The sequence below is a fragment of the Nycticebus coucang genome, chromosome 24 (assembly GCF_027406575.1).
Source record: "Nycticebus coucang isolate mNycCou1 chromosome 24, mNycCou1.pri, whole genome shotgun sequence".
Taxonomy (NCBI): domain Eukaryota; kingdom Metazoa; phylum Chordata; class Mammalia; order Primates; family Lorisidae; genus Nycticebus; species Nycticebus coucang.
Window position 1 is genome coordinate 27,585,093 of NC_069803.1, and position 20,295 is coordinate 27,605,387.

The following is a 20,295-nucleotide window of genomic DNA, read 5'->3' on the forward strand; positions in this document are numbered from 1 at the left end:
GCATGTATTTGTATAGACATCATTTCTGAAGATGACTTGTAAGTCTAGACTATGGGCTTTTAAGCAGTTTACTTCTGTTCCCACAAAGTATTTGCTTGTTGACTTTCTCTTTTTCTTTTTTTTTTTTTTTTTTGCAGTTTTTGGCCGGGGCTGGGTTTGAACCCGCCACCTATCCCTTTGAGCCACAGGCGCCACCCTTGACTTTCTCTTATTTTAGAAGTCTGCAGGTTTGTGGGGGAGAAGCACTTTACCAACCCCAATAAAAAAGTGCTGTGGGAATTTTATTCTGATGTTCGTATTAGGAATTACTTTAATAGTTTTTTTTTTTTTTTTGGAGACAGTGTCTCAAGCTATTGCCCTGGGTAGAGTGCCATGGTGTCACAGCTCACAGCAGCCTCAAACTCCTGGGCTCAAGCAATTTTCTTGCCTCAGCCTTCCAAGTAGCTGGGACTACAGGCGCCTGCCACAGCGCCCAACTATCCTTTGGTTGTAGTTATCATTGTTGTTTGGCAGGCCCGGGCTGGATTCGACCCTGCCAGCTCTGGTGTATGTGGCTGGTGTCCCAAGTTGCTGAGCTGCAGGCCCTGAGCCACTTTAACAGTTCTGTAAAACTGATTGAATACAATTGTACAAATATACAAACTCCTAAAGGCCTCGATCTTTCGTCTTTGCATATCGAATATTTTGTGATGCACCTCTGAGTTTAAAGAGTTCAGAGCCTTTGATTGTCAGAGAATCACAGAAGTTTAGAGGTCATTTACTTAAGCTCCTTCTAATTTAGGGTTCTTAAACATCTAGCACCTCATTTGTAGCTTTGAAATTTTAAGTGACTCATTCATGCTTAATACATGACCAGCTGAGACTAAGTCTTAGATGAGGAATATAGTCAAGGAAAAAAGGACAGAGGAGTTGATGCAAAGTATTTATCTCTCCCATCTTAAATTCTCTGAACCTATGCCCCCAGCTGTTACCCACCATTCTTCCTTCTAAAAAAAGTTTCTTGTAAGAATACCCTAAATTAGTGCCTCCTATTCATCATGCCCTAGGTTTCGTGTTCTCAAAGTATGCCGGCCACCTTTTCATTCCCCCAATCCATGTTGTTAATACCTTTTAAATGCCTTTGTTAAAGTACTTATGCATTATAGATAACTTTTGTTTGCTAGTCACTTTCCCCTACTGGACAGTGAACTATTTGAAAGCAACAACTTTTTATTTTTTTGCATACATATTCTGTAGGTCAGTAGATGAAAGCAATGAGAATGTAGGTATATAGATTGAGAAGAAGGGACTTTTTAAGAAATGGTAACAGTGTTCCTGAGAACAAGGGCTGTGGGGATAGCAGCTCGTAAAGGCTCATCTATGACAATGAGAAGGCCAATTTCCCTTTTACTTTGCGGTATAAATAATCTTACAAAAAAGATAATTATACGATTTTATAAATAGTAGCCACTGATTTTTCAAAAATTAACTTGTAAGTTAGAGACCAGAAAAAAAGGAATAATTGAAATTCTATTATTTATCTTAGTAAAAACTCTTGAGTTTTCAGATGTATAATTGAATTTTGCCTCAAGTGAGAGAAATGAGATGCTTCCCTATCCTTTGCCTAAGACCCAGATGCATATTATTTAGAGCTGTTGAGGAAATAATGTTTCACTATGAAATTAATACATGTAAATTAGAGTAGTTGGGATGCTACTATTTTAAAGAGATTTCCAGAATTCATGTAGCATCTTTAGAACCAGTTTGAAGTATATGCATTTCTACAGGCTTAGATTATAAGTGTTTTTTCTGAAATGTTTCCAACACAAAGAGAAGAACAGCGAATAATATAACAACAATCACATGGTTATTAAGGTGTAAACTGGAATAGGAATCCTAGCTTCATATCTTAACTTCATTATTTATTTAGTGTATAACCTGGGACCAACTTCACTTCTCTTTGCTTTAGTTTCTTTTTTTTTTTTTTTTACAGGCGCCTGCCACAACGCCCAGCTATTTTTTGGTTGCAGTTTGGCCGGGGCTGGGTTTGAACCCGCCACCCTCGGCATATGGGGCCGGCGCCCCACCGACTGAGCCACGGGTGCCGCCCCTCTTTGCTTTAGTTTCTTATCTATAAAATGAGCATCATAAAAGAATCTGCCTCCTAGGGCGGCGCCTGTGGCTCAGTCGGTAAGGCGCCGGCCCCATATACCGAAGGTGGCGGGTTCAAACCCGGCCCCGGCTGAACTGCAACCAAAAAATAGCCGGGTGTTGTGGCGGGCGCCTGTAGTCCCAGCTGCTTGGGAGGCTGAGGCAAGAGAATCGCTTAAGCCCAGGAGCTGGAGGTTGCTGTGAGCTGTGTGAGGCCACGGCACTCTACCAAGGGCCATAAAGTGAGACTCTGTCTCTACAAAAAAACAAACAAACAAAAAAAAAAAAAGAATCTGCCTCCTAGGATTGTTTTAAGGATTATGCATGTAAATGCTTAGAATCGTGCTTACTATATGATAAATGCTCAAATATTAGCTTTCTTCTTACTCTTTTTATTGTTAATACTGTTGTTGTTTACATATATGCATATACACATATATAAGTGCATTTTTAAAAAACTATCTTATACCAAGCTTCAGTCATAAAAATAGGTCTGCTGTACTTTCTAGCAGTTCCTACAGTTTGCTTTTTTGATTCTTTAGTCCCTTGAAATTTATTTTCGTCATTGTTGTAAGGGACATAATTTTGTTCCACATGGATAAGCAGTGTGATTTCTGCATCATTTATCCAATAGTCCATCTGAACTATAATATAGCTTCTGTCATGTACAAGTTTTATTTTTAGACTCTCTCATTTGTGTCCACACTTCGTCTACCTTGGTGCTTGGTGTGTGCTTGCACCTGGGTTTCCCTGTTATTAAACCTTGTATTTGTATGGTACGTTTGTTATAATTAACCACTATTGATGTAGTATTACTAACTGAAGTTCATACTTTATTCATATGTTTTTAGTTTTTTTTTATATAGATGTTTATTGTTATATAAACACCAGGTTATTATTATTATTATTATTTTTTTTTGCAGTTTTTGGCTGGGGCTGGGTTTGAACCCACCACCTCTGGCATATGGGGCCGGCGCCCTACCCCTTTGAGCCACAGGCGCCGCCAATGTTTTTAGTTTTTATCTAATGTCCTTTTTCTGCTCCCCGATCCCACCCGAGATACATTACGTCCAGTAGTTACATCTCTTTAGCTGCCTCTGGGCTGTGACAGTCTCTCAGATTTGCTTTGTTTTTTATGTTACTGCCTAGGCTTTTAAATATTTTATGCCAACTGTTTCAGCAAGAACAACATTTAAGTTGCATGTGAACTTTATGGCCACCCTGTACTTTTTTATATGTATTTTAAGATAACATTAGTAATTTTGCAGATACTGGAGTTTTTTTACTCTAATAGTAATTCCCTCTATTTGGTGCCTTCTAAGAGTTTCAAAGTATTTTATGGATGAGTTACAGTTCTCAAAGATTGTTGATATTTCCAGAAAAGCATTTGAATATAGTATAATATATTAGATAAAACATAGACTTTAAATCCAACAGGCTGAGTTTATGTTCTGGCTCTACCATTTCATCATAATATATTAAATAAATGCAGTAACATTTGTCTCATGGTTGGGTTGAAGATTAAATGAGTTCAATTTAAACCTCTTACCAGAGCACAAAGTAAAATTTCAATATTAACGTCTGTTATTACAAGTACATAATTGAAGTTTGGAAAAGGATTATCCCTGTATTCTATACTAGAGTCATAATTTTTTTCTTTTAAACACTGATTTTGAGAAGCTCTCCTTTCCTAAAGCTCCTTTGTTTTTTTAATCTTTCATCCATGTAATCCAATGCTATATGTCCCAAGTAGTTTTAATACTAACATTTTTATTTTAACAATAGAAATGTGTTACCATAGTACAAGCAGCTTGGCTAAGACTATCAAGTTCACATTAGAGCCATTTGTAGAATTCTAGGAAATTATTTTTTATAGAAAACAAACAAAAAATATTACTTGTATTCTTCCAGCCACACAAGTGAACTTAATCTGTTACTTATCTAGTCTTGAGCAGAATAACATTAAAGCTAATTTGTTATAGTTTTAGCTGCATTTTCTGGAAAGAGTGTTTCCATTTACCAGGAAGTTCCACAAGGAATCAACATTGTTTATGAAAGGACCATGAATGGGACATGGGTATGTTTTATGCTTCCAACATTAGAGACAAATAATTCTCCTTTATAAATACTAGTCCTACTAATCCTTTTTTAATACTAATCTATCTATCCTTCTTCTCTCCTTCCCTGGCCCTCGGTAGAGTGCCCTGGCATTGCCCACAGCAACCTCAAACTCCTGGGCTTAAGCGATTCTCTTGCCTCAGCCTCCCAAGTAGCTGGGACTACAGGTGCCTGCCACAACGCCCAGCTATTTGTTGTTGTTGTAAAGCAGGCCCGACCTGGGTTCAAACCTGCCAGCCCCCGTGTCTGTGGCCAGCGCCCTAACCACAGAGCTATGGGCGCCAAGCCGTTACTACTGATCTTTAAAGTGATGACTGTCCTGCTTGCCTAGGACTTCCTTCTACCAAATTAATTTTTCCTCAAAATTATTTAGTTTCTTTCTTTTTTTTTTTTTTGTAGAGACAGGGTCTCACTTTATGGCCCTCGGTAGAGTGCTGTGGCCTCACACAGCTCACAGCAACCTCCAACTCCTGGGCTTAAGCGATTCTCTTGCCTCAGCCTCCCAAGTAGCTGGGACTACAGGTGCCCGCCACAACACCCGGCTATTTTTTGGTTTCAGTTTGACTGGGGCCGGGCTTGAACCCGTCACCCTTGGTATATGGGGCCGGCACCTTACCGACTGAGCCACAGGCGCCGCCCTATTTAGTTTCTATAATAGAGAAAAAGAGTGAAAAGTTCCCTAAGTCTCTTGTAGGAAAATATTTTAGAATATTATAGAAATAGAGACTATCATATCAATTTATGAAAACTATTAATGCTATTTTACACAGGCTGTAAAATAATGCAAATGAGAGAAAACAGATACACCTGCACAGTGTGTACAAATGGTTTACACGTTTTTAGGAAAAAATTCAATGTGCTGGCCATGATCCGTAGTAGGCCATGGCAAACTTTTCTGTAGAAGGACAAATAGTAAATATTTAGGTTTCACTGGCCACGTAAGTTTTGTTGCAGCTACTCAGCTTTGCTGCTCTAGTGCAAAAGCAGCCATAGACAGTAAGTAAACAAATGTACAGAATTCACGTACACAAAAACACAAGCGTGAGTATTTGGAAAGACATCTTCTAGTTACAGCTGTATCTCTGAGTAGTTTTACATCTTTAGGATAGTTACTTAGTTTATAATTTCTTCACCTTAAAATGTTAGGGGAGTATATTGAATAATCTATAAGGTTTTCTCAAGTCTAATATTAAATGAATCTAGAAACTACTCCCTCCATAAACCACAACTTCTTTTTTCCTTTTATATAATTCATTCATTGACACAACACCACGTATTATGTATCTACTGTTCTGATGTATTGACAGTTGCTGGGAAGCAACAGTGAATAAGATGCACATAAGGGGGTGATGCCTGTGGCTCAAGGAGTAGGGCCCCGGTCCCATATGCCGGAGGTGGCAGGTTCAAACCCAGCCCTGGCCAAAAACCAAAAAAAAAAGATACACATAAGGAGTTTATAGCCTAGAGGAGAAAAGAAAGTTGAAAATCAGATAGTTCTGTGACTAAAGAAGAGTTGTGTTTTACTTCTTACTCTTTTGTCCCTTTAAGAAATACAGAGAAACTTAGTAAAAATACCTTAAAGAATATGATACGGTTATATTCTTTAGGTAAAAATATGAAGTTATTTAGTAAGTATCCAAAGATTGATTTACAATAGTGCATTTAATTTCTAGCAATTCCAGTGAAAATTCTTCATAGCCAAGTCGAAATATGTTTCTCTATATGTTGACAAGGAAAAATTTCCCTCAGGTGCTAAAGTTTAAAAGTAACCAGATAATCACCTTTAATAATTTCTCAGATGAATGCTTTATCACTTTCACCCCAGAATAAAATGAAACATTTTAATCCCAAAGGGAAACTAGGAAAAAGTATAAACAATGTCTTTAAAATATCACCAAAGATAGCATGTTGCATGCAAATACATGTTCTTATATGAACATTACATTTCACATGTCTGATGGAAAGAGAAAGGTAGCTGCAGTTCTGAAGCCTTGAATGCTCGACTAACTGCTTACCGTGTGATTTGTTGGAAAGATTTGTATGAGTTTTTCTCGCCCCTTTAAATAAGAGAAAAGCCAAGTGGTCTGCTTCATAAATGTTAATCCTAGGTCTACTTCTGGTGTTGGCCCTAGCTAAAGCTTACCACTTACACTGTGATTGAAAAAAGTAAGTGAGACTCTTAGCCGGGCGTTGTGGCGGGCGCCTGTAGTCCCAGCTGCTCGGGAGGCTGAGGCAGGAGAATCGCGTAAGCCCAAGAGTTAAGAGGTTGCTGTGAGCTGTGTGACGCCACGGCACTCTACCCGAGGGCGGTACAGGGAGACTCTGTCTCTACAAAAAAAAAAAAAAAATAAGTGAGACTCTGAAAATGATAACTCTTTCCCTGAGGCTTATAAGCTAGCTTTTCCATTCCTTTCTCTCGGGTCCCTCCCTAATAGTAGTCCTTCCAGTGCAAGGAACATATCAAGAGGGAAGATCATTAGCTTCCTCCTAATGTCTTTAGTTCTTTTCTTCATCCTACAGAATTGAGGCATCCGTCTTTTGGCAGAGTGGCTTACTCGTCCACTCTGAGAACTCCATTTTGTCCTTGCCCCTTATCAAAACGTCTTTCTCTTAGATGTAAAGCCAGGAGGTGAGACTTTATCTTCCTCAGAGAGGAGAGTGCTGTAACCAGATACCAGTTATTCTCAAAATAACCGACTTTTCTGATTAGAAGACCTGTTAGGTTAGAGAATACTTCGCTGGTCCTTTATAAAATAAACTGATGCTGGTGTGTGTTGGATACTTAGTCTAGGCAGCTATTTCTGGAATACCTGCAAACTTCTCTTCCTACCAGTGGAGTTATTTGAATTAATGGTGAATTAATCGTTATGACAGCACTATATGTTACTATAATAGAGAATAAAGTATTACATAAACCAATGACATATAGCTTGGAAATGAAAGCAATGTTTTAATGAAAATCAAGTTGATTTTCAAAAACTTGGTAAAAGCAGTGAGGTTTTTTTTAAAAAAATCGTTGAAGTTGGTATGAATAACTGCTAATGGTTGGGTTGAAGAGATTGTTTGCACTTGATCGTTGTATAGGTGTTTGAGTTCTCTTTACTTTAAAGAAACTGGAAACCATGCATGATGAATAAGTAGCAGCATAGAAGAAAAAACTTGACCACAAATCAGCAGACCAGCAAAGAAAAGGCTTAGGCCCAGACCGTACATGAGATAATTGTTTTAAGTTAAAATATGTATTATTTTTGTGGGGATTTTTTTTCCTGCTTATCTGACTTTTTTTATTAACTACCTATGTGCCTGATTATGTCAAATATGAAATCTTCCATTTTATTTTTGAGACCTGACATGGTACTCAAAGGAAATGCTCATTGGAGGATTTCAGTTTTTTGGATTTGGAATGCTCAACCAATAAGTACAAATATTCTAAGAACCAAAAAAATCTGAAATACTTCTGATCCCAAGCATTTCAGATGAGGGAATCTCCAGCTGTGCTGAAATTGTTAGATACTGGATAATATTAATAGAATAGATAAATACACAGGGTATCCATAAAGTTTATGTGCAATTTAAAATAGTTTAACGTAGTAAATTACACACTTTATGGCCACCCTGTATGATGTTTTCAAAATAACTGGTACAATCGTAAAGATTACCAGTCTATAAGAAAGTACTTAGAATAAATGACAGCTTTTTTTTTCTTTTTTAAAATGACAGCTTTTTAAATGAGATTTCTAGAAACATAATTTATGAAACTCAGTTATGAATTATTGAAATATAAAACAGGGTGGGCCTCAGTAGCTCCTTGCCTGTAATCCCAGCACTTTGTGAGGCCAAAGAGAGAAGATCACCTAAGGCTAGGAGTTCAAGGCTGCAGTGAACTGATGGTGCCCCTGCACTCCAGCCTGGGCTACAGAGCAAGATCCTGCTTCTTAAAAAAAAAGAGAATCTAGAAACAGTTTAGACAGCATTAGGAGTATAATCAGAATCTGAAGAGGGAATTGATAGAATATGAGAGAGACAGTATTTAAAGAGGCAAAATGGCTACAAATTTTCTAAAACTGCTATAATTAAATCAGGAAAGGGCATACTCTATACACCTAGGAAGATAAATAAAAGTAAATCCATACTTTGGTGTAACTGTAGAGTGCCAAAGATAAAAAAAAAAATAAATCTTGGGAAGAGTGTTAGAGAAAGGACAGATCCACCTAAAAACACAAAAACAAAATAACTAAAACCAACGGTTAGAATGACAACAGACTCCTCAACAGTGAAATCCAGAAGACAGTGTATTGGAAGAAAATAACTTTTCCACGAGAATTTTGTTACTTGTGAAACAGTCAAGGCCGGCATGTAGATGTACTGTCAGAGTCCCTGGGCTGCTGCTCAGCTGCAGAGCTGCCTGATCCTAGGAATGCCCTTTCTGGGGCAGCCTTCATCCAGCAGTTGTTTGGTGGACTAAAAAGTCGTGGCCATTTTTGCTTGACATGGGACATTCTGAAGGTCATTATTTGCTCCAGAGCTCCACACCAGTTTGGTGAAGACTTTTCTGATCATATGTGGCAGCTCTTACTGTCTCTTTTCTTCACAGATATTGTTCCTAATAAATATCTAGCTTGAAACAGCCAAGAGAGTAAATGTGAAATAGGTAGAAGGAAGGGCATATTAAAGAGAAGAACAGAATTAAAACACAATTTGGAGAAGATTAATATTTTCCTAATTATGAAATTGGCCAAGAAGACTATGGGTATTATTTGAATGTATTCTTATCAATGATTTATTTTCCAAGTTAGCAATCTGTTCCTTGAAACAATGACTACTATCAGCCAATAAGAAAAATACAGGGCTTGATGTCTTGACTATAAATTAACTGTCAAATCTGTTTCCATATAATAAGAAATTTATCTGGGCAGCTCCTGTGACTCAAAGGAGTAGGGCACTGGCCCCATATAGCGGAGGTGGTGGGTTCAAACCTGGCCACGGCCCAAAACTGAAGAAGACAGAAAAAAAAAAAGAAATTTATCTATAGAACCTTATATATGAAAACGTCAAATCTATAAAATTATTTCACTATTGCTTATTTTATTTAAAAGATTTTACGATGTCTTTTAATGAAAAGGTTTTTTAAATCTACTGAAGATGTTTTTCTTTTTTGTAGGTTACTCAAATGAGTCGTCCAGACCTGATTCTCTTTCTGATGAAATACCTGATGGCTCTCATTGTTGGTATTCCTTCCATTTTTTGGGTTGGAAGCAAAAAGACATGCTTTGAATGGGCTAGTTTTTTTCATGGTCGTAGGAAGAAAGAGTAAGTTGAAATACCGTGCTATTCGCAGATCTAATATGAAGTTTTCTGTGTTGCTTTTGTTAAAGTTGGATTTGGAGAGGTGTTCAAATGAGATTATAACCTTGTCTGCAGCCGTTGTGTCTCAATCAAAAACTAAAAACCGACTTTGAGAAGATGGGCAAGCGGGACAAGGCTTATGGTCTATTTCTGTACTATGTGGAATTCAGAATAATTGAAGGAAGACCAGTTTTTGTGAAAAAATTCAAATTATGATTTTCTTAAAATTAAAAATGTACATTCTTACTTGATCCTCCTGATATTCCCATGAGGGTTGGTATGTTTTTCTCATCCCTGTATGATAGATGAGAAAGCAGACGCAGATTAAATGCTTGGCCAAAGCCACAGTAACGGTCTGATGTTAAGGCTTAGAGGAGCTCCCGTCTCCAGTTGTCCGTTGTTCTTCCATGTATATCAAAACCAGCATGAAGAGACTGACATTTATTCCATTCTGGTTTAGTACATGTTAAAAATTTTAAAATGAAATATGTTTGAAGAAACTATTTTAATTCACTACCACTCCACTAAAAACAACAATAGCAATAATAATTCTTTTGCAATTTGAGAACTTAGAACGTATGAATTTTCTCAACCTGTAATCTAGTCTTTATGTGTTGGAGTTTTTCTTTTTTTAATGAAAATGTTTATCTAATTTTAACTTTGATTTTTATAGTGAGTCATTTATTTACATAAACTAAGACACTGACCTTTACAGCTATTTAACTAGATCTTTCACTGATTAAATTACTGCTCTATCTGTCTGCTGTTGACTCTTCCATAGCAGTTCAAAACTTTTGCTCTTGACAATTTCATCCTTCTAAAAATTCCCCCTTTTTTAATATACTTGAGACTTAATGGTATGTTTGCTTAAATTAATTTTTCATATTATTTTGTTCTAATTTGATGACTTATTTTTATTCTAGCACTAGATAATTGTTTCTGCCATAATATCAACTTGCTCTTAAAACTACTGCTTTTATGGGTTAAAAAAAGTTGTATTCAGGCTAGGCATGGTGGCTCACGCCTGTAATCCTAGCATTCTGGGAGGCCAAGGTGGGGTGGATTGCTTGGGCTCAGGAGTTCGAGACCAGCGTGAGCAAGAGTGAGACCCCATCCCTAAAAATAGCCGGGCGTTGTGTCGGGTGCCTGTAGTCCCAGCTACTTGGGAGGCTGAGGCAAGACTATAACTTGAGCCCAAGAGTTTGAGGTTGCTGTGAGCTATGATGCCACAGCACTGTACTGCAGGCCTCAAATTGAGACTCTGTCTCAAAAAAAAAAAATTGTATCCATAATACAATGAAGTATTCACTACTTACATAAAACATGCAAGAAAACAATTTTTAGTTTTATCTTTATAATATTTCAGTGTCTTGAATCATAAACTTCTTCAGCTGAAAGGGACCTTTTAGATATGATGAAATTGTTTACCTTCATTTTAGGATGAGGAAAATCAAAGAGGGGACATTGACTTGCCTAAGTCATACATTTACTGATAGAGCTAGAACTAAAATCCTGGTTTCCTTATTCAAAAACAGGCCTCTTTCCATCATACCACTTTTGGGAAGGGATTAACATGAATTTTTGTTATATTTTTTCCTCTGTCAACAATGTTACTTTATGTCAATCCTAAAGACCTAATTTGGAAAACAATTAGTTTCAAGAATAACTTCAGTATTGCACAGAAGTATTGCTCATTGATCTATAGGGGAGTTGATATGTTTCTTAAACTTACTCTTTTGTTGTTTAGAATAGTAAATGAGAGCCGACAAGTACTCCAGGAGCCAGATTTTGCTCAGTCTCTTCTGAGGGATCCAAACACTCCTATTATAAGAAAATCAAGAGGGACTTCCACTCAAGGGACATCCACACATGCTTCCTCAACTCAGCTGGCCATGGTGGATGATCAGAGAAGCAAAGCCGGGAGTGTTCACAGCAAAGTGAGCAGCCACCACGGCAGCCTCCACAGATCACGCGATGGCAGGTGAGTTTCATTAGTAGCTTATTTATGTCATAAGCTGAATTCCGGTCATGTAACTTAAGACAGAAGAGTAACCAATTCTGAAATAGAAATTAAACATTATTAGCCTTTGCACTTTATTAGGTAGAATTGTCCCAAATTTTGGTCAGACTTAAAAGCTAGTCAGAGGAGTTACGAGTTTGGATTGGTGCAGTGAGCAACATGGGAGTTATTGTAGAAGACTGAATGGGGAGACGACAGCATGAAAGTGGTTATTTTAATAAGATCTATTTAGGGGGCGCCTGTGGCTCAAGGAGTAGGGCACCGTCCCCATATACCGGAGGTGGCGGGTTCAAACCCGACCCCGGTCAAAAACTGCAAAAAAAAAAACACAAACAAACAGGATCAATTTAGTAAACAACTATGGAGTACCTGCTGCACTGGGCACTGTGCTAGGCTCTGGGAATGCAAAGGTGACTTCACTGTCATCTTTGTTCCCAATATGCTCACGATCTGTTTAGAAAGATAGTGTCATTATTGTTGTGGCCGGGAGTGATTATCCTCAATTTCCTCATCTACAAAATGAAAATAGTCATTTTTAGTAATGAGGTAAAAATTGAATGAGATAACATACCTAATTCCTTGGAACATTGCCCATGCTGGTAAGTGTCTGATGTCAGCTTTTATAAGTGAACAATTAAAGTAAAACATAAGTACAGTGGCAGGTTGCTGTGAGCTACGATGACACCGCGGCACTCTACCCAGGTGACAGAGTGAGAGTCTGTCTCAAACAAACCCAAAAAATCAGAAGGGGAAGAAAACCATCTAACTGATGATGGAAAGTCAGAGGAGACTTGACACAAGTTGGCACTGGTACATTGACTAGGATTCAGGGGAGGCAGTTGGGAATGAAAGACGAGGAATAGGCACAAGCAGAGGCAAGGAGGGCAAGCCGGCAGGCAGGAGTCCGGGTGTGGCCCGGGCACAGCGCGCGTGTGCGTGTGTGTGCTTGCATCTGTGTGCTTGTGTGTGTGTGCTTGCGTGTGTGCGTCTGTGTGCATGAGTGATGGTGAGGGGTTATGCTGAGGAGTCTGGATTTTCCCTGACAGCAGTGAGAAACTATTGTAGGACTTTGAGCATTGGGGTGAGAAAATCAGATTTGTATTTTAGAAACATCACTTGGCAATAGCATAATAAAGAAGAAAATTATAAGACCAATTAGGAATTTTTTACAGTAATTTAGGGGTCCTAACTTAAGATATTGATAAAGAGTGAATGAATCAGAGAGTCTTTTAGAATCTTTTTATCAGTTACCACCCTTTATGAATTCTCAGCATTATTTGACATTTGACATTATTAACCTCACTCTTTTCAATGATGAATGAACAATTATTTATAGTACAACATCTATGCATGTGGCCTTCTGTGTATAAATACATATATTTATACACACACACAAGAAAAGGGGTAATTTCTGTATTCTACATCAAGATAAAGCATACACATAAGAGCCAATTAAATAATAGTGCAGGCCAGGATATAATTAAGACAGTGTTAGAGATAAAAGAACTTCAGAAAAGAGAAGAATCAGACTGTTCCATGAAAATACCTTCAAGGAGATAAATAGGGCAAATGATCAGTAAAAAGTAATAAGTTTATATCGAGTAGTAAATTTCTGAAGGCAGTTAAAGATAGATTTCAGTCACTGTAATCTGAATAGAACTAACAGACAGATGAGGGAATCTATGAGAGTATAGTGTCGTGAAAAGCAGAGAATTATGACTTCCTGTAATGGCCTTTCCTACCTCTCCCTAATCAAAATCATAACCCATCTTTTAAAGTCCTGAGTAATTCCCATTTCCATGACAGTTGATTGATTGTTTTCTATCTTTATCATTTTGGCCGTGATGTATTTTCAGCATAGTTCTCTTTCCTCAGCTGAGCTTGCAGCCTCTGGATAGTGAGAACTAGGTGACACACATGACTGTGTTCCCCACAGTATCCAGCACTGTGCTAGGCATATATGTATATATTAAGGGATGAACAAATCTATTAAATTTGACTTTAGAAATAATGTGGGTGTTTCTGGGAAATTCAGCACCAAAGGCTACAGTGGCTGCCTACCCAAAGTACTCTGTAACATGGCCTGTGAACAATCACGGTGTAGGACCCTCCTCTATACCTAGGACTTTAGGGCAAACTTGAGAGATTCTAAGACCATGTTGCACCTGAAAATCTGCACAAGGATTTTCATAATTTCATATCATACCTCATGGGGATTTCTTCCTGCTTCTGTCAGGCTTTTTTGTTTGTTTGTTTTTGGCAGTTTTCGACTGGGGCCGGGTTTGAACTCTTCACCTCTGGTATGTGGGGCTGGTGCCCTACTCATTGAGCCACAGGTGCCGCCCAACTGCTTCTGTCAGTTTTTAACTTTGCGTGTTAACACTTTCTTGGCCATTCTCTCATTGTTTCGTGGCATCTTAGCTGTGGGATCACATACATACCCACTTTCCAACACTCACTCTGGCCTAGACTCCTTATGGATAATTATTGATCTCTGTGCTATGTATGCTTAGGTAAATACACCTACAAACATATCTCAACTTCAAAGAATAAATAATTGGTAGTTAGATGAGAGGATGAGTAGAAAAGGAAGTGGATGGGTAGGTGGGTGAAGGTTTAGGAATGAGTGATTTAGGTTGGTAAGTAGGTGACATGACAAGAGAAAGCTAGGGAATAAAATAAGGAGATATTAGTTAAACATATAATTCAGCTATTTACATTAATAATAGCAAATAGTATACAAAATCAAAAAGTAAATCTTCAAGTTTTTTAAATTTTGACTTTGAAATGTACCATCTTATTTTCTTGACAGCAGCAGCATTTCAGTTTTGACTTTGAAATGTACCATATTATCTTCTTGAAATTAATCATCCTGTTTTGCCTAACCTTATATTAAAATTTACATACCTTTTCATGTTGTATATTAAAGTAGATGGTCACAGTAGTTTAAATGACTGCCCCAAAATAAATAAATTTGGTAATTCATACAAATACAATTGATATTAAATACTATGGTTAAATTTTTCTGTGTAGTTGATTCTGAATTATCTGTGGGCATGTTGTTCATGTTCTAAATCAGCAGTTCTCAACCTATGGATCGTGACCCACAGGAACTGTATTAAAGGGCTGCGGCATTAGGAAGGTTGAGAACCACTGTTCTAAATTATTTTGTGGATGGCCATATCTGCCGCTTAAAGAGTTAGATGGAATTACTCATTATGGTAATTTTTTTCTTTTGAGTCTTATTGTAACTCAAAGGCTTATATTTTATTTCAGAAAATACCCGGTTCATGTTTTATATAATGATTTGTTAATTAGTTTTATGACATTACTAGAACATTGCATCATATTTGGCTTTTTTCATATGCATAAATAATATGCATTATTTATTTGAAATAGGTATTTATGAAGCCATTAAGAGATGAAAGATCTCTAAATCTGCTGCCAAGTCATATTCAGAAATTTGGAAATATCTTCTATTCAGTTTTAGGGCAATAATCACTGTGCAAAATAATAATTATTAAGCTAGAATAACAAGCTCATTCTGAAGTCTTTTCTTCTGCAAACATTGTAATTATTTACCAAAACAGTACAAATTCAAGACTAAGTTATAAATGTGGAATTTTTTTAGTAAGAATTAAATACTCTTTTATCTATTAACAAAAATTTTTTTTAATATTTAAATATTCATCTCTTGATTTTTAAGTTTTCTTTTATGCTTTACTCAAACAAAAGAAACAAAAGATATGCTTTTTTAAAAAATAATTTTTGGGGCGGCACCTGTGGCTTAGTGAGTAGGGCACCGGCCCCATATACTGAGAGTGGCGGGTTTGAACCTGGCCCTGGCCAGACTGCAGCAACAACAACAAAAAAATAGCCGGGTGTTGTAGCGGGCTCCTATAGTCCCAGCTACTCAGGAGGCTGAGGCAAGAGAATCACCTAAGCCCAGTAGTTGGAGGTTGCTGTGAGCTGTGACGTCACGGTACTCTACAGAGGGCAATAAAGTGAGACTCTAAAAATAATAATAATAATTTTTAAAGGACTTCTCAATTTTTAAACTCTGCGATGTAATGAAAATATTACTTGACAAACTGCTATAAGACTTAGAAGGTCACCTCAGTAGTGCATGAATCTATTTTAAAATCCTTAAATTTTATAATCAGTTCATACTGAGTCATAAACTTATGAAGGAATAGTAGGTGAAAGTTTTTTATAGTAAATCAAAGATGCTTATGTTTAGTTCTTTTGATGACTATTAAAAAAATACAGCCTGCTATAATCTGTTTTTAGAAATGTTACTTAATATATTAATTAAAGTTAGAAATTATACTCAGCTTTCTTTGAGCTTTATTATCCTAAATCAAATACTTTTTAAAAAAGAGTGTATGAGTGTAAGTTTGAACAAAAAGTATCTTAGATGAGTATTTTTAAGGGATACACTAGGGATTAAAAGATAAATAAAATATGGTCCTTACCCTGAAAGTGCACAATAGAAAGCCAGAAACATTGATAACTAGCATACTAGCTCTGTCAGCAAAGGACTAAAAAACATTATGCTTGATTTCATTACCTTGATTGGCCTAGAACAACTCTCTCATTACTCATGGCAAAGAATTTTTTGTGATTTCTAGCCTGTGATAGGACTCAGTGAATTAGGACTGCAACAGAAAAAATTTTAGCAGCCCTCCCACAACCATTGCTTTTCAAGATAAATACAGTGAAGGAGGAGACTGCAGTAAGATGTAAGCTCACACACTCCTAGCTGGGTCTCAGGGTGGGGTGTAGAGGATTTATTTTAGCAGGGATAGAGGTTACAAAGTGCTAGGATGTAACTTCCAAATAAGTGTAACTTCTACAAAGTATGAAAGAACATCTTCACATCCTGAAGTCCTAATGACAAGTAATTAAGATCTACTCAGGAGGCTGAGGCAAGAGAATCGCTTAAGCCCAGGAGTTGGAGGTTGCTGTGAGCTGTGTGAGGCCACAGCACTCTACCGAGGGCCATAAAGTGAGACTCTCTCTCTACAAAAAAAAAAAAGAAAAAAAAAGATTTACAGGTAGCTAATTCAGTTGTTAACTGGGCTGTCTAGGTTAGATATGGTGGCTTGTGCCTGTAACCCTAGCATCCTTGCAGGGGTGGTCGGGGGTGGGTCTGAGCCCACGTGAGACTGTAGTCCCAGCTACGAATCACTTGACTCCAGCAGTTTGAGGTTGCAGGGAGCTATGATGATGCCACTGCACTGTAACCCCCATGACAACAAAGGGAGACCATCTCCAAAAAACCTGAGAGAGAGAGAAAGGAAAAAGAAAAACTTGGCTGTCTGGCAAGAAGCTGTGAACACACATTGTCATTGCTTACCAAGTTCACTAATTTGGAGTGGGGGGGGAGTTACACTAATTCCTCCATTGTTGTCTTATGTTCTTGCTTCCAATCCTAAACTTTTACTAAAACTTGAGTTTGCTATACTACTAATTATACCAGTCTTCTAGAATCTCAGAGGCAAGGCCACATTTCTATTCTTGTTCCTCCTCTTCCTGAACTCACCTCATTGCTCAAAACTTTTTTTTTTTTTGCGACAGAATCTCACTTTGTCACCCTTGGTAGATTGCCGTGGCATCATACCTCACAGCAATCTCAAACTCTTGGGCTCAAGCAGTTCTCTTGCCTCAGCCTCTCTAGTAGCTGGGACCACAGGTGCCCACCACAAAGCCTGGCTATTTTTAGAGATGTGGTGTCACTCTTCCTCAGGCTGGTGTCGAACCTGTGAGCTCAAGCAATCCACCTGCCTTGGCCTCCCAGAGTGCTAGGATTATAGGCGTGAGCCACCGTGCCCGGCCCTGCTCAAAACTCTGAAATGAGAAAAGAATACTTACTTAACCAGTCAGTCAGAAAAGAATACTTACTTAACCCTCACTTTTGCCCTTCTTTAGGAAATAGTACCATAATTCTGAACTTCAGTGAATTATCTCCCTCTTTTTTCTTTTCTTTTCTTTTTCTTTTTTTTTTTTGGCCATCTCAGGAATTCTATAGTGTTAATAAAATTTGTCTAAATAATCAGAATTTTATTACTGGTTTCCTAGTCATTTCACTTGATGGGGCACTTTCATGAAAATGATTAGTGTTATTTTCTAGTGTGTTCTGTTACTCACTTCAAAATAAACTCTCTTGTATCAGGTACACACCCTGCAGTTACAGAGGAATGGAGGAGAGACTACCTCATGGCAGTATGTCACGACTCACGGATCACTCCAGGCATAGTAGTTCTCATCGCCTCAACGAGCAGTCACGACATAGTAGCATCAGAGATCTCAGTAGCAATCCCATGACTCACATCACACATGGCACCAGCATGAATCGTGTTATTGAAGAAGATGGAACCAGTGCTTAATTTGTCTTGTCTAAGGTGGAAAAATTGTGCTGTTTAAAAAGATTTTATCCTTTGCCTTTGCATGACTGAGAGCTGTGACTTGCCGTTACGCTTTCAGTCAGATACAGATTGTGTCCATTAGAAAGGTAAATTTTTGCTATTTATATTGCTTTAAATTTGGAACATTAAGGCATCCAAAACACTTAGAATTATATCCTCACAAAAGTAATTCTTCTTGCTAGGTTATAAAGAGATAATTATTTGTCTGGTAAGCATTTTTATAAACCCACTTATTTTATATTTAGAAAAGTCCTTAATGTGTGGTGACTGCTTTGTAGTGAACTTTCATATAATATGAACTAGTTGTGAGATATCATTCTGGTAGCTCAGTTAATAAAACAATTTCAGACTTAAATTTTCTATGCAAGGTGTATTTCTCAGATGAATATTAGGACTTTGTAGTTTTATTTCCACTAAATAAAAAAAAGACCTGTGTTTTTAAACTGTAGGAGAATTTGATAAATCAGCAAGGGTATTTTAGCTAGTAGAATATAAGTGCAACAGAAGAATCAGGTTATTCTATAGAAGGTTCTCAAAATTGTATCAAAATAATATTCAGGATTTGGATTGGCAATGGAATAAAAGCAGAAATGGGCATTTTTCCCCTATAATTGTAATGTTTTTATAACTTTTGTAAATATTACTTTTACTGGCTGTGTTTTTGTAACTTATCCATATGCATGATGGAAACATTTAATTTGTAGCCATCTTTTCCCTTGTAGTAGTATTGATTCATAGAGAACTTTATATTCAGATTTGCTCCATAGAGGCATGTAATAAGTATCACACATTATAAGGTTTTTTGTGGTAACCACAATTACAAAATGGCAAAATATTTTCTCTGTATTCATTGTTGTATTTTTCTACAGTGAGATACGATCTTGCCAAAGCCACCAGACCTTGGTATCCAGGCCCCTCCTATAGTGAGTTGATTGTCTGCACTTGTATTGCCCAGTAGCCAAGTAAGCTACAGCTTTTACTCTACAACCTTATTTCAGATTTTGGATCATTCTTGTTTACAGCTGAAATATATATATAACCTAAGTCAAAAGTGGTGATTAATTTGGATATCTGAAAACCATTGTGGCTAAATGAAGCATGATTAGTCTTAACTATGAGTATCTTTTAATCTTAAAAATATCAAGTAAAATACGTTTGACATTTTATCTTGTAATGTTCAAATACTTTACAATATAGACTGTGAACCTTGTTAGGCATGAAATTGATCAAAGCGGGTGGCGCCTGTGGCTCAAGGAGTAGGGTGCTGGTCCCATATGCCGGAGGTGGCGGGTTCAAACCCAGCCCTGGCCAAAAAAAAAAAAAGAAATTGATCAAAGGGGAAAGAAGAATTCTGATAAATGCTTGATATGTTATGTAGAAAAAGCCCATTTTAAAAAGTGGTCCTCAGCCCTGACCGCAGGTAAGAATCAACTTGGGAAGCTTCTGATGCCCAACGCCTTCCTCTTACTCAGGTGAGAACTGGTAGTTTCTTTTCGAAGCCTTCCTGTTGATGCTAATCTGTAGCCTGGCTTGAAATCCATTGCTTTAAATCACCAGAACATCTAGCTGGATCCAATGTTACATTTTTATATCATTGCCTAGCGTTCAGTTGTTCTCCATGTTATCATTCATTATAAAATATAGAATTTGGGGCTCCACTCTTTTTCAATAAGTCAAAGGTAGTAGGACTTTAAAGTCTATAGTTAGAAAAATACCACAGGTGATTCTAATGTAAGCAATTGAAGAGTTACACTTTTGAAAAATGGTTCCATAGCCGGGCGTTGTGGCGGGCACCTGTAGTCCCAGCTACTTGGGAGGCTGAGACAAAAGAATCGCTTAAGCCCAGGAGTTGGAGGTTGCTGTGAGCTGTGTGAGGCCACGGCACTCTACCGAGGGCCATAAAGTGAGACTCTGTCTCTACAAAAAAAAAAAAAAAAATCGTTCCAGAGTCTAGAGAGCCTGGTTCTACCATATGCTAGTTTCTGACCTTGAACAAGTCAACTCTGAGCCTCGGTTACCTTGTTTGTAAATGAAGATAGAAGATAAATACCTACTCTACCTACCTCATAAAGCCAAATTAAGATCAGATGAAAAAAAATCACACGAAAGCTCTTTGAAAACTGTAAAGCATTATGAAATAGAAGGAGTTATGATACTGTGGATTTAAGAGATTCATTTGAGGACTACTGTAGTACATTCCTCAACATTGTTAAATTCACATCTGCTTTTCTCTCTGATTCTTTACAAGAAAAA

At 37.5% G+C, this 20,295-nt stretch overlaps 1 protein-coding gene across 2 annotated transcripts in view; it reads left to right on the forward strand.

Annotated features, from left to right (window-relative positions):
- Positions 1-19,994, forward strand: part of FZD3 (frizzled class receptor 3) — a 53,403-nt gene extending 33,409 nt beyond the window's left edge. For both annotated transcript variants that reach the window (XM_053578425.1, XM_053578426.1), the window contains 3 exons: positions 9,410-9,558; positions 11,342-11,575; positions 17,790-19,994. In XM_053578425.1, the coding sequence (XP_053434400.1) occupies positions 9,410-9,558; positions 11,342-11,575; positions 17,790-18,003 (597 nt within the window). In that variant the 3' untranslated portion in view covers positions 18,004-19,994. The remainder of the gene's footprint in view (positions 1-9,409; positions 9,559-11,341; positions 11,576-17,789) is intronic.
- Positions 19,995-20,295: the final 301 nt, after the last annotated feature.